This window comes from Talaromyces marneffei, chromosome 4, assembly GCF_009556855.1.
Source record: "Talaromyces marneffei chromosome 4, complete sequence".
NCBI lineage: Eukaryota > Fungi > Ascomycota > Eurotiomycetes > Eurotiales > Trichocomaceae > Talaromyces > Talaromyces marneffei.
In genome coordinates this window covers 856268-870671 of record NC_072351.1, presented here as the reverse complement: position 1 = coordinate 870671, position 14404 = coordinate 856268, and the positions used below count along the sequence as shown (strand labels likewise).

At 45.4% G+C, this 14404-nt stretch overlaps 1 protein-coding gene across 1 annotated transcript; it reads right to left on the bottom strand.

Moving 5' to 3' along the window:
• Positions 1-4418: 4418 nt before the first annotated feature.
• Positions 4419-14028, bottom strand: EYB26_005375 (uncharacterized protein; the record flags this gene model as incomplete). Its single annotated transcript, XM_054264661.1, has 3 exons — positions 4419-4459; positions 4523-4939; positions 4995-14028. The coding sequence occupies 3 exons, from the start codon at positions 14026-14028 to the stop codon at positions 4419-4421; spliced, it is 9492 nt and encodes a 3163-aa protein (XP_054120636.1).
• Positions 14029-14404: the final 376 nt, after the last annotated feature.

The following is a 14404-nucleotide window of genomic DNA, read 5'->3' as shown; positions in this document are numbered from 1 at the left end:
CATAGACTATCGTTGGATAAGTGGAGACTACCCGCTTCTCCACTAAAACAAATTAGGAAGGTCACTAGCGTCGATTTTTGACTTTGTGAAAACGATGGATGGGATTCTGATTGGTTGGTAGAGACCTTTTCATGAGATACCTCTAGCAATACTACGTAGTACGTACCGGAGAATGTTGACAGAAGAAAAACAAGCAATGATCAAAAGGACGGAACTATGGCAGGCAAAAAAAAGAAACAAGGCCATGGTCCTGTACATGGAAGAATGCATCCGTGCGTCGTCTCAAGGTTTGGCCAATATCGGGGTAAACCATTGGTCCAAAGTAGACGTTGACAACCTTTCTTTCACTGCACGAGTATGTCAGTATGGAGATGGGCGTCATAGAGTCTAAGAATGTGTGTAGTATGATCTACCCGAAATTTTAGGGATACGCAGCGATCCAGTGGTCCTCCTGGTCGAGACTCTTGTGTCCACTTTTTGACATATATACTAGGTATCGCCGTGAAGTCTTCTAGACTATGTTCCGTGTCACAGGAGTATTCCGAGGAGATTACCAAGTTCAGATGGTTGTCCAATCTGCTTGCCGCGTGGGGCCACATCACCAACAGTCATCAATGTCATTGACGAAACTCCATTTTACATAGATATCGAACTTGTAGGATAAAGGTTTAGCTTGTTGTTATTTTCTCTGGCCTCTCTGAGTTAATCGATCCTTGACTTTCTCGTTCCTTTCGCCTCCTTCACGTGTTCTTAGTCATATGTTGGAAATTCGGTCGACACCACGCCGAAGTCGATCGAATACCGTTGAGAAAAAAAAAGCAAAGTAACAGAGTTTACGTGCTAGACCCTGCGTGTTCTTGAATGTTGAATCCAACAACGCAGCCACGCTGCACAAAGTATGGAGGACTAATGTGTGATTTGATGCATACATGTGCGCCCCACTAGACAGCTGTGACGGCGGCAAACGAATCAGAGAGCCGCATTAAGAATGGAGACTGCAGTGGGTCGGGGTAATGGCCAGATGATCTATGCTCTATGGTAAACCGCAATACAAGGAAATACGTATTGACTGCTATGTAGTACGACTATATACGATGTACTAAGAAAGTCATCTAGTTTCAGGAGCTGGCCGTGATGGCGAGTGGTCGGTCACTTATCATCGATATCCTTGAAGTTCCATCAAGATTGTTGTCTTAAGGCGAAAGAAGATGCCAAGATATTGCTGTTAGGAACAAGGTGCATGTACGAGGTAGTACATGCGTTTTGTACTGGTACGAGTCGTAACTTTGATACAATACGACCAATGGGAACCAGCTAGCCCAAGTATCAATAATCAGGAACCAACAACCAACATGTACCGCGCGTTACACAACACAAGCTCCAGAGGTAATCTGGCGGACTACCCTTTGCGGAATATGGGGCAACGATTATTTGAACTTGTTTAACCAACTAAGTCGACTTTCGCCATGTCAGCGTACGTAATCTGCGAGCCGTGGTGGAAAGCATGTACTCCGTACAATATGTTAGCATGATAATGTTACACAATACATATGTACTCCGCTTCTCAAGCTTCAAATTTCATGCACATGTCGAGTGAGAATACTAACCAATAGCCACCCATCTTTGTCCCGACACCTTCTGAAGATCATTTCCTTAAATCACATTGGACCTAGTCGAATCTAATTCAACCACCTGTCAAGTTCCAAGACCGTCAGGAGACGAATTTAGCCTCTCGTGGCTATAGACCCTGATTATCGTCCGCTTATTGGCTAAGAAGTTCTCGTATCCCACCCCCCCTTACATTAAGCCGACTCAAATCCTATGACTTCATTTTTGCGAAAAATAAAAAACTATAACGTTTCTTTTCTTTTCTTTTTTTTTTATTGCTCTCTCTGTATGGCTTGAGTTAGGAACTTAGTGGCCGGTTTTATGACCCCCTAAGCAGACCCATAATGTAGACATACAGCTTATCTCTTCCGCTCTGGGATTGACCCATTATAACTTGCTAATTGAATGGGACTTTTCCCCGATGGTGCGTCCTCGAATCACTTTCCTTTTTTTTCTCTTAGGTCTTCGTGATTTGTTTTTCCCGCACGTGAGGATGCGATCGTCGAGCGAGGCTATTCTAGCCTGGTACCTTCTCTCACCGAGGAGAAATATAATCGGCTGTTCATGAAAAATAGCACGAAGGATCGTGGTATGTCATTAGCGTTGATGATGGATTTAGACTAAGGCAACATCTACAAGCCACAACATGTCAGGAAGTTGACTGCCATGTGGTCCTTGAGAAACTCTATTTAATAATGTAAATGCATACTACGAAATAGCTAGTAAATACGTAGATGCAAAGACAACAAGCTGGCTTCAGGAATGAGTGGATAACTGCTGAATCGCATGCCCCGTTCAACAATTCATGATAGATTATTAGCACCTATCTTCTATACGTATACACACAGGACATTGTGTTGTCTAGAAGACCACCAGATCCAAGGCAACCACTATGATGCCCTCAAGACTCGGAATCAAGATCCGGCGCATGCGTCGTTTCATATCCTGATACACCTACCTATGTAGTATGCAAATGCAAGCTAGCCGGGGAATAATAAGCAATCATGGGCATCTCTCTAAACCTTGTACCTAGGTAAACTAGTTTGAATATTGAAAATGCAAGTAGGATTAAGGGGCTTCTGAGATCGGTTCCTTTGTTTACGTCTGTAGTTGGGATTTAGTTATGGATGGTCTCTTCGTTTCTTCAGATATGATGAAGGTTTGGTTATTACATACAAAGTACATACTACGTAGATACCTAACTAGTCATTGTATGTACTGGTACTTACTGATACTTGAACACCGTCTCGAGCGTAATACCGTATGTAATTACGATGTTTTACCGCTCTATCGATATTCTGTACTAGCAAAGTGTTACGATACCGGGGTTTGAAACCTCGAGAAACAGCCCAGAGGAAGTTGGTGTGTACGAAGTACTAGTACGTATGTAACCGGTATTTTGCCTCAGGCTGACCAAAAAGATGAAACTGTTCTGTATGGTTGTCTATACTCCGTATATATTAATCGAGCCCACATATATGTCACCAGTTGCATCTGATTGGATCTTGGCCCACACTGCCACAGCCCCATCACCCGTTACAACTTGGCTAGTTTTTAACTGGATCTCTAGTGACATATTTTATACTTTTACAGGTTAGCACGTCGAAAACTAAACCAATCATATCGATCCTACTAGATTTAGTCAAGTTGGTAGGATGAGGCAAAACAAATGAACCCTTGATGTTATGTTTGCTCACTAACGAGTTCTAGGTCTATGGTAAACCAAGGCTAATTGGGTTTCAAGGGTTGTGAATTTAAACTCAAATCATACGTTGTTTCCACAGCCAACCAGATCTCCTAATAGACGAGATGGCGTGGGCTAACTTAGTCAGTCCAAAGATGGCGGATCAACGAGTGTCCTTTTTCTGTGGATCATGAGGTTTGATGGTGATTAACCTTGATATGTATTATGTAGTATATCGGTATCTAGATGACGAACTACTAGTTATCTAGCGACGGAGAATGCATGTCCACTGTCCAGCCTAATTACGAAGGCATCGGAAGTGATACAAGATATCTCTTGCAGCTAGGGCATCGGATTCTGGTTCCTGTAACTCCTATTTCGCTTTCATTATCTCAAGCTCAAACTCACGGCTACTCATGTAGGTTTTCCGGAGCCAAGCAGTCCGGAAGACATCGTTCTTCCCGAGGAAAAGAGGTCGAAATGACTCGGAAATCAAACCTTAACCTTGTCATTCGAAAGCATTGTCTCGTTCAGATGTCTAGGTAATTTGACAGGATTAACTTTCTTGGAAGATAGGTAACTATGTACCAATTACCTGTGCTCGTAGATCAGGCTTTATGAGCACTAGGTAGGCCAAAGCTACCTACCCATTTAAGTAATTTTTTTTCCCAACTTCAAGGGGCCCCGAGAGCCGAGAAGGTAGTAGGGTGTACGGAGTACGTATTTCCACGAGGATTTTGCACGTGGAAGTTGCTTGTCTAGGTTGCTTGATCAAAGGTATCATCACTAGTTCTGACATAGCCCCTGCGTATGATGAGAGAAAGGGGCTTTGGTGGTTCAACTGTGGCACCGTCGACTTGCCTTGGTATATGCCTATGCCCACAATGGGCCTTTCGTCAGAGACTCTTCTTTCAAAACATCAACGTTCACTGGCATGCATTCATAATTAAAAGTCTATACAAGTCAATCGAATGAAATAAATACAAAAAAGAATAGCACGAATAAATCAAATCGCCATGATTAAACGTCAAAGATCATATGCTTGAGTATTACGCTTTGAAGCTACCTGACACTGCAAGTCAATTCGATTAGAGATAATAATAATAAAAATCTATGCGCTAAATGATCAATTCTTCGCGTTATACTTTTCGTTAAATGCATTAACGGCTATAAAGAGACATTAGCAGGTGCTCACTTAGGTGATGCAGTAAGATGGAAAGGAGAGCTTACCGATAGCGATCTGCCTATACAACCAATTCCGAGAACTTTCATCCTGCACCGGGATAAATGGCCCATTAGCTCCTCCCTTGAGCGTGATACTCATTCCCGTCCGCTCCTTGGAAATGGTTTGGATATCTGTAAGCTTAATCTCCCATTCGGAGCGAAGTTTGTCGGAGCGGATGAGCAATATACGATCGTACGTCAACATAACGATCATGTCTCGGCCCGGTAGTTCGAGATGAGCAATGTAGTCTTCCTTGAAGAATTTACCGTCGTCTGTACTCTTGAGCCAGAATTGTCCGAGTGCTTCACGCTGAGAGTAGGGTCGGACAATGCCGTCCATGCCGATGAAGCGAGTAAGACGAACGCGGTCAAGGCCTTCAGAATCAAAGACGGTTGTTGTATTTCGAACACCCTCAGCAAGATCTGAATTCAAGTTAGTAAATATTATTTAAACACAATCTTGTAAGTCAGTACTTACTAGATGCAAGATCGAATGCTCCAATTGCTGGCTTGGTCACAACACCGAGCACTCCCACGCCAACACCTTTCATAAAGCCTCCAAATCCACCCTTCTCTGCACCTTGAAGGGGATGACGTGCAAGACCCTCAATACCGCTCACAATACTGCTAGCAAAAGCATTACCACCAGAAGTGACACCGTAGAGCGCGTGTTTGGGCCGGTTACGTGCTTTTGACATGCGTCGTTGATCTTGAAACTCCTTGTCTAGAGTAGCAGCTGCAAGACCCTTGGACATACTACCCGTAATTTTGGCCATACTATCTGAGAAACCAAACACTGATTTCTTGACAAAGCTAGAAGCACCTTTGGCTATACCGTAACCCAGATCTTGAGGCCGATCGGTAACAAGTCCTTGGTATGGCTCGTAGAAAATGTCCGCAACTCCTGAACTCACCGTGTTGAAAAGACCAACCGGGTTTCCAAGGAAATCCGCCGATCCCAAGACGATATGTATCTGACGGAGGAACTCTTGGGTGTAGTGCTTTCTCATGTTGGATATGAGCAAGGGAATAGATACCCTAGCATTTTCTAGAATGAGTGCATTCAACCGGACAGGAGCATCGTTGACATTGCCAATAGACATAGTCATGACATTGACGAAGAACATCAGCGGGCTCGATGGTTGAATGTTATCTTCAGCATTTACCCGCTCTGTGCGCATAAAAGAAATATCCAACTGCATAGGCTGCAGATGCAGCAGCTCAAAGTACACGTCTCGTCGATTCTCTTCGTACTTTGGTTCGGGAATATCAAGATCTTCATCACAGAGTTTGCCCTCTTGTTCAATAGACCAAGAAGCACCTGGCACTTTTGCAAAGTCCAGCATGGCAAAAACAAAGTCCTCGTCTAGCTCGAGAGTCATCTGTTGTAAAAGTAACGTGGCATATTTGATATACAAGACACCATACGAATCGTCCTTGACTCTTGTGACCATAACATGGAAGATAGGATGCGCCTCCATTTCCTTTCCGGTCTTTGGTACGACACTGGGGTAGAGAAGAATTGGGAATATGCCTCCGTATAGTTGATTGTCAATCTGGATCCACTTGATCGTAGTATCCAAAGTCTGATATACCTCGCTCTCGCGCAATTTGACCTCAATCTCCCTGAAAGTGCAATAGATCAACTCTTTCATATTCTGATTGATGAGCGAAATACCAACACCACCAAGTCGTAACTGTGCCTTGAACGTAACATCCGAGTTTTCTACCTTGACTTCAAAGCCAGTTGCAACGCTGGCTTGGGATGTTTGACCCTTTTGTTGTCTGTATATACTCTTTGAGGGCTTGTAGTTGGACAAGACTAACGTCTGCGTCGGGCCTTCCGCAACGATATTCAGGTCGATGATGCTCTGACCGTTGGGGTTGTTCTTTGATGGAACCCGCATAGGAATCAAATTTCCAATCTCTGCCAGTCGAATGTGTCGTTCTTTCCCGTTGCAGTTCAAAATGAGTGATTTGCTCTTTGCAGCCGGATAATCCCAAGCATATGGCATGATACTGCGAGGTGGCAGACGGTACCGAATGGGCCGCCATCCGCTGTTTGTATCGTCATACTCATCCTCGTCAACATTAGGGTTTGATTGATAGAAGATGAGCTCCATATCACTTTCATTACGCATAGAATAAGGCCAATGTTTGGTTTCCATTTTCAAGTGGATAAAAATGGTTGCGTTCTCCATAACTATCTCCACCTTGATAAGTCGTTGTCGTTGAGATGCCTTGGCTAATTTCACATGCATGATACCAATGTCGGCAATGTTAAAAGGTGAGGACCATTGATTGTTGACACCAGGGAAGCACAGACACAACTGTTTTTCAGGGACTTGACGAAGGAAATGAAGAGGCACCAGATCTCCGGCTTTCATCGTCAACACGTTGGATGTTCCTGGTTCCCGAACCTGAAGCTCTTCGTTGAGCTTGTTTTTAAGAATGAACCGAGGTGTTATAGTCACCACCCTCGTCAGTTTGTATTTGCCCTCACCTTCCGAAACAGACACTCCGGCATGGAATTCAGCTCGTGATGTTCTCGCTCCAACGATAACCTCGAATGTACTGCCGATCGCATCGAAACTTTGAGGCTTGCTCCATTTTGAGTCGCCTATCTTAATAATCGATCGGTTCTTCTGGTCATCGGTAGGATAGGAATACATATAAGGTTTGGCGTGGCCAGCTGCCGAGTCAGCATCAATGCCTTGCCCGGCTGACGATCTGGCAGATTGCATGAATCCTTTGCTTTGAACTTCCATGCTCAACCCAGTCTGGTTCAGCACAAGATACGGGCTATACACGCTGACTTTGAAGGCGCCTCCACTGTCCGGCACATTGAAGTAGTGCAATTTGAGCCTTAGCTCTACACCCCGTTCATCCTTGAGCGCCAGCGAATCTTCTCGTCTGAAATCTTGGGAGTTACCGTTGATGATGGCGAATTCGCTTTGCTTGAATACCGAGTCTTGTAGATCGATACTAAGGAGAAGCAAATGAGACAATTCCACTACATGCACTGGACTGACACCACCCCGTCTGAGGAAGTTGGTCCAATCCTTGCGAGTATTCTTGTCATAGATGCGATATTTGAAATCGTAAGGTAGCAGATTCTGGATCTCAACCGGAGCTGATAGTCGAAGTTTCATGTGAGGGTAGTTGTTGATAATAGGGTCACGCTTGTCGTAGGAAGCATTCAATTGGAAGTAAAACGGTGGAGCCTGCTGCCCACTCTCACTTTTGCATGTAATTGTCCTCGTTGGTCGGCGCAAAAGGTCTTTCCAATATAATTGTTCATTCGACCAATCGTATCCGAAGCCTTGGTCAGGGCGCACGACAAGCTGATGTAGGAATGCGGACCCAACTGGTGCAGGTCGAGCATCACCCGGTTGAATCTTCTCAATCTTCAGCAAATGGCCATCTTCGGGGCTGAAAATTCCCATCTCAACAGGTATTTGCGTATTATTCTCCAAGAGTAATGGAGAGCGGAAAGTGATATACTTGACATTGTCTGAGCCCAGCTTGACTTCAACGAGCAGCTTATGGAGAACCTTGTCCTTTTTGGGCTTCAAGTTATACAATGTTTCACCTTCTCTGATAACGGGTATGCGACTGATGCTGTCAAAACCACTGCCCTCCAATTTGATTCCCACCAAGCCTGCATTACCCTCCGGTGTGAGATTTTCACGCATCGTGGTTGCATCCTCAAAGCGCCAGGGATACTCTTCGCCGTCGCTCAGTTTAGCGGTTGGCCCATTCTCACCAACTTCGACATCTGCCCACACTTGAAGGTCAAATCCAGTGTAGTTGCGGATCCTGTATGGTGCATCGGCTCCTCTAGGTTTGGACAAAACATCTTCGTCGGTGTTGAGGAATTGGAATGACTTGGAGGCGAGAGCGATAGTTGAAGAGGTCAGTGTCAAATCCATATTTTTATAGGAGAATGCCTCGACTGAGAAGACATCCGGATTTACTTCCTTGGACATGTGGAATCCAAGCTGCCAGGGTTCAATGAGAGGCTCCCAGGCCGACTTTGAAAAGTTATAGACATTGATGAAAGTGTCAAACGATGTATCAGCATTCAAAGTGGACGACCAGTCTCTGACATCAACATTGAATTTCTTGATGCTCCAATCAAGCAAGGGCAATTCGTGAAGATCTCCAATGAGAATGACTCTGATGCCATCAAACTGAGCACCTAGTTCTTCCCTTCTAATGATAGCAGATTGCTGTGGTGTGAGCCTTTGTTCTGGAATCAAATGACTTCTTGCCTTCAAACCTGTGGTTGAGCCAATCTTCCCTCCTATCGTGGAACGTCTCCTTGATTTCTTGTCAGTGCCTTTGATATCCTTGATTTTTTGTGGCTCATCACTCTTTTCGACTTCAGGCGGTTTTCTCATTTCCGACACCTTGTTCATGATCTGAGTGGCAAGGAGAATATCACGCAAGGATAATCTCAAGACAAGCGGCTCTACATGAACATCAATGCTGATCAGAGCCGATCCCTTGTCTTGTGCGCGGCTATCCACAGATAATTCCAGAGTAAAGTCGTCCAATATTCGCAGCCGACTTGTTTCAAACTTGTCCATGCGGCAGAGGAACATGCCAACTTTGTTGATTTGCAGAGTAGAGACGTTTTGGTGGGAAAATAGCACCTGTTTTGTACCGAGAACGATTGCCTCGGTGTTTGGTATGGCAGGGTTGGCAAGCATGATGACCTGAGCGTCAACGATATCAGCTCTGAGCGAGAAAGTTATTTGCTGTTCTTCTGGAGAGGTGCGTGATCTTTGCTCATCAACAGATGACTTGTTGCCGCTGACCGTAGTGATAGACATGGCATCGGAGTCCTCGGGCGTCTCATCGATTTCTTCTATTTCCAAGGGCTGATCTTGGGCAAATGCCTCGCTCGCAAATACCTGCAGTGCTATCAAATAGTCAAGCGCAAGTATGATGCGTGGACTGTCAATGGTAACCATGGCGATAACATGTTTCTTAGGTCCCGGCGACATGGAGATGCTAGCCATGAACTGCTGCTGAACATCGTTATTGATGAGCGACATGATCTTCCGGAATTTGTTCGTCTCTTGAGCGCGGCTATCCCTGATTGAAAAGGAGTGTATCAAGAGCTCCAATTCCAAGGCACCATCGCTTAACATGCGTAGTTTCACCACGGTATTGTTCAAGGAGAACCTGGACAGACTAGCATCCTCTATATGGCCGACAGGTTTGTTCTCTTTGGCCAAAAGCAACTCCAAGCCAACGCTTTCTACCTTGAAGATCATATCAAGTTTCACCCATGTATCCTTTTCTGAGCTGTTAGTTGGATTTTGATTCGCTGGCTTTGCCGTTTGCTGAACTTCTGAATTTTGCTCCTCAGTCTGCGTACTGATTGAAGGAAGTGACTGCATTGCTTCAAGTTCCTGCTGGCCAACATCTGGAGTGAAAACCCCCGGTACAGTTTTCAAAATTTCTAATAGGAACTTGAGTTGTGGTTGGGAGACCCGTAGCTTGATTGGAGACATTGTTCCCTCTACCTCAATGTCAGGACGAGGTTGATCCGGTTGGTGTTCGAGGTAGCAGATACTAAAGTCAAGATTGACCTTTTGAATCATCTCCAATTGCTCGTGTGTGGCATCATCATAGTACAAATCAGAAGTTAGGCGAATGTTGCGAATACCAGTCGTGATCATATTGACAGCTGGGCTATCTTTCCGATCATCGAGGGGAACAAAAGTATTGTTTGCATAAATTTCTCCGAGCTCTGCTGTAACAGTATCGCGCTGCTTGATTTCTGACATAGCTCTTGGGAAGACCACTATTGGGGTGCGCACAATGATATCAAATCGCATACGTGAAGCATTTTCTTGGAGTTGGTTTGCCTGGCTGGCTGCCGCCTGTCGAGCTGCATTAAATATGGCTTGCATCTTTCCGAACTTAACCAAGAAATTGACAATCTTCCGATATGGCTCTTCTAAAAGCTGAATCTTGATTGATCCCGATCTCAGGAATACTTCAGAATCATAACCAGGATATTCTGCGGAGTCAGGATCGAAGGTCTGATATCTGAAATCGGCAAAGTTCTCGCCCTCGATTGTCATAAGTCTTCTGAGAGATGAGTTCTCTGATGCGCCAACATTCACGTCATCAACCAGAGTCAGGCTTCCGATTCGAGATTGGATCTGCATAGCACGACCAACTAAGAAGATGCCAACGTCTCCAGTATTTAGACTTAGAGTTGCAAGTCTCACTCCATCGTTATTCAATATCAACGCAATACTCTTCAACTGTGACTTGATTCTGATCTTGCGAACCTCTTGCAATTCCGGCTGCCCTTGAGAAACGTCAACGGCAGTGCTATTTGCCGATTGATCGACCGCTTGGGGCTGTTCAGGATTGGTGAAAGTAAGCAGCACGAAATCCAACAGTGTCAGAAGCGTCCTTCTGGTGACTATGATATTGATTGTAGACACCGCAATGTCAAGATTCATGTCCACTCCCTCATACGTCGAATGAAACTCTGGAGAGTCCGGTCTGACTCGAACAAATTTGAGATTAAACAGATCCTTATCTTCCTCCGCATTGAAGCCCTTGGAGGAAACGATCTGTTTGAATTCTGGTGTCGGATTCTGTTCTATGTAGTCGTCCACGCTGAGAGATTTCAAGGTCAGCTCAGCTACCATGTCAAATGGTCGAAGGTAATAGTCTAATTCAAAGGCTTCAGCAACCAGCTCGGCCAACAACTGGTCAGACTTGGCTTCTCTTGGATCAGATTTGAAAAGGGATCCACGGAGCTTTCCCACTGTGAACTTGAACTCAAACATACGTTGGTGCAAGTTGATGGGCTGTTCTTCTTTCTTTGCAACTTGACGTTTCCCAGAGTCTTCTGAATCAGATTCTTCGTCAAGTAGCGGAATATCTCTTCTAGTCGAAGGCTGGAATGATGCTGATCTCGCTCTATTCCTTGCTTCCTGTTCGGAAGATTTATCAACGATTGCTTTGGAACGGTTAGGTTGTTCACCTCCATGTTCTTCAAAGCGTGGGATAGCTATGTCTATAAGTTTCATCAGATTCTTATACTTCGAATCCGACATTGAGGCATGCAACTCTGGTAAATGACCGGAAACCCGCGTTCTGGTGAGAGTGGTTGTCTTGGGGACGATACAGAGTTCGAGGACAAAATCCACATTTATGCGATCGACAATATGGAGGTCTTTGGTCGGGTCGTCTGAGGTGAGTTGCGCTTTGGTAGCCTCGATGTTTGGGCCGATGAGCAACTGGATTGAATCGAGCTTGATCAAGAACTTGTCATAGAGAAGCTCCTCCAGTTGTTTGTAGTCTTCTTCGTTATACTGCCTCTTCTGCTTGGATTGTAAATCTGACATGGTTCCTCTATCGACAAGCTCGCTGTTTACTCTGATATGACCCGCGTCAAGAATCAGACAAAGAGCGCCTTCTTCTGTGATACTCTCAGGAATGATTATGAGAGGAGCTTGCAGATCAAACTGGGTGTCTACTTTCCTGTGCGCTTCAAGAGCGTACTCAAGACCTGCGCGAGTTTGTTGCCTGATTTCTTGCACTGTGGCCCCGGCAGAGTCAAGAAGAGCCCCTACAGACTCCATATGTCGCTCAGGAGGTTTGAAAAAGCGGGCAACCTCAACGACAAATCTGGGATTGTAGATGACCTCGATACTCTTGAGCTTTACCTTGACAGCGGTATCGGCGTCGCTTTCGAGTGGGTTCTGTTCGACTTGGAGGTGGAACAAGCTGTCATCTTGCCCGTCGTCCGAGTCTTCCTCATATTCTAACTCCTGCGACTCCCCTGACGATACATTCTCTATCTGCCCTGGGGAGTCTTTGACCCGTACGATCTGAGGAAAAATGGTACCTTCCGTAGTTCCATCGTATACCCTCAAGCCACCAAGATTCAGATCAACAAAGAACGAATCAGGTCTCTGTAAAGCTTTGGCTTTGAAATTATCGAACACAAGCTTCATAACTTCCGTTGCCGCGCCATGCGGATCACGTTTCAAGGTCAGGCTGCCAGCTCTGAGACTTGAATTGACCTGTAACTTGACTGATTCTCTGGGAAGTTCTACACTCTCAGCCAAAGCTTTTTTCTCGTCCCAGTCAATCGCATTGTATAGTTCCTGACGTTGCTCGTCTGTCATTGTTTCTGTTTCATCCTCCTCTTGTTTGTTAGCTCCCCACATCCATTCGCTCCATGTCTGGGCTCTTCCTGGTTTTTTGACACCAACGTTTTCTTTTCGTAGCTGATTTCGTGCTAGAGAGCGCCAAAAGCGTAGATCTTCATACGTATATTTCCTTTCCAGTTCACCCATCTCTGAGTTCTGATCCGCGGTAAGTGCCTCTTCTCTTTTCTTCTTCTTGAACAGATAGATGTAGGCTAGTCGATCGTCCCTGCGTTCTTTGATATAGTCCCAAGTCCATACCCTGTTCCTTTCATGAATCTTTGATAGGACTGCATTTCCGGCAAATCGGAACCAAGCTCGCGGGTCCTCCTTCGGGCTTGATGAAGGTCGTAATTTCTTATATTCTTGGTGGCGGAGAAAGTAATGGAACAGATCTACCAGCATCAATGTGTCACGGTACTGGTCACTATCAAGAACAAAACCCAACTCATTGAACAAGAGGCGTGTTTTCATTCTTGGCCTGTCAAGCTTTCCCGTTTTGTCCATCTCGAGCCCAGCACGACCACTCACTGGTCGGAGAATATACTGGTTTTTCTCGTCTAATTCAATACCGTCTCTGAGCTTTGCCATGAGCTCTGTATGCGGTATACCTTGGGCTTCTGCCCCAAAGTCTGCGCCACTTCCTGTACCCAGTAACTCCGTGTCGGTATTCCAGTAGACAGCTAAAGCTCCTAAAACTGCTAGCTTGTGTGTTGTGCCAGACGTAGATTGAATGAAAGTAGGATGCCATTCCGAGTCTGTACTCACAGCACTCAGTTCTTTCAAAGTCATGCCGACAGCGAAGGGATGACCGGGTGAGGCAATAGAGTCCTCGTATCGAATATGGACATTCTTGATGGATATCTGCAGGTTATCAACGATGGCAGTCGTAAAGCTCTGTGTAAAGCTTTGGTTTCTCTTCTGTTCCTCCTGAGTCATTCCTTCCGCGTTACGCTCACGCAGAATTTCTGCACTCTCGAGTTTATCCATCTTGATAGCGTGAGCCCTCTTCGCTTCCTCCTCTGGGTCGTAGTCGGTTTCGACTTTCGGCGCTGCCAACAGAAATACATCCTCAATTTCCACCTTGACCGGCTTTCCTCGTAGATTCGACCATGGGATGGACAATGTTAGCTGCCCGATGTGTCCTTCGACGACGTTGAGGGGAAGGTGAAGTTGATCGAGTGCCTCTCGGCGCAATTCGAGATCATGAAGCTTAACATCGCCCGACCATATTCCAATGTTCAGTTGTTTCCCGTCGAAGTTCTTGATGTATATGCCCAGAAACCTGTTGAGCAGGTTTGCAACCACGCCTTCCAACATAGCGGGCAGTGCGGGCCGTTACCCAGGCGGGGAGCGATCTTTAGTTATATCGAACCGATGGTTGTTTATCGAGGGTCGCAATTCGTTTGATACTTTGTGATGGTTGATAGTCAAGTACCCGAAACGGAATCCTGGATGGGTCGACCAGTCGGCGGTTAGTTAAAACGAGCAGAAACAAACTCAGAGAATGCGCATCGCATATTGACAACAACTCCAGTAGGACCGGAAAACACACAAAGTAAAACTCACTGAACAGGAATCAAAGCAATCCATCCAGATGCACTGTATCGACTTTTTGCAATGTGTCACTTTGGACGCTCATTTGATCTCTGGCATTGATAAAAGGCCACAAGAAACTCGAGTACAACGCAGTTCT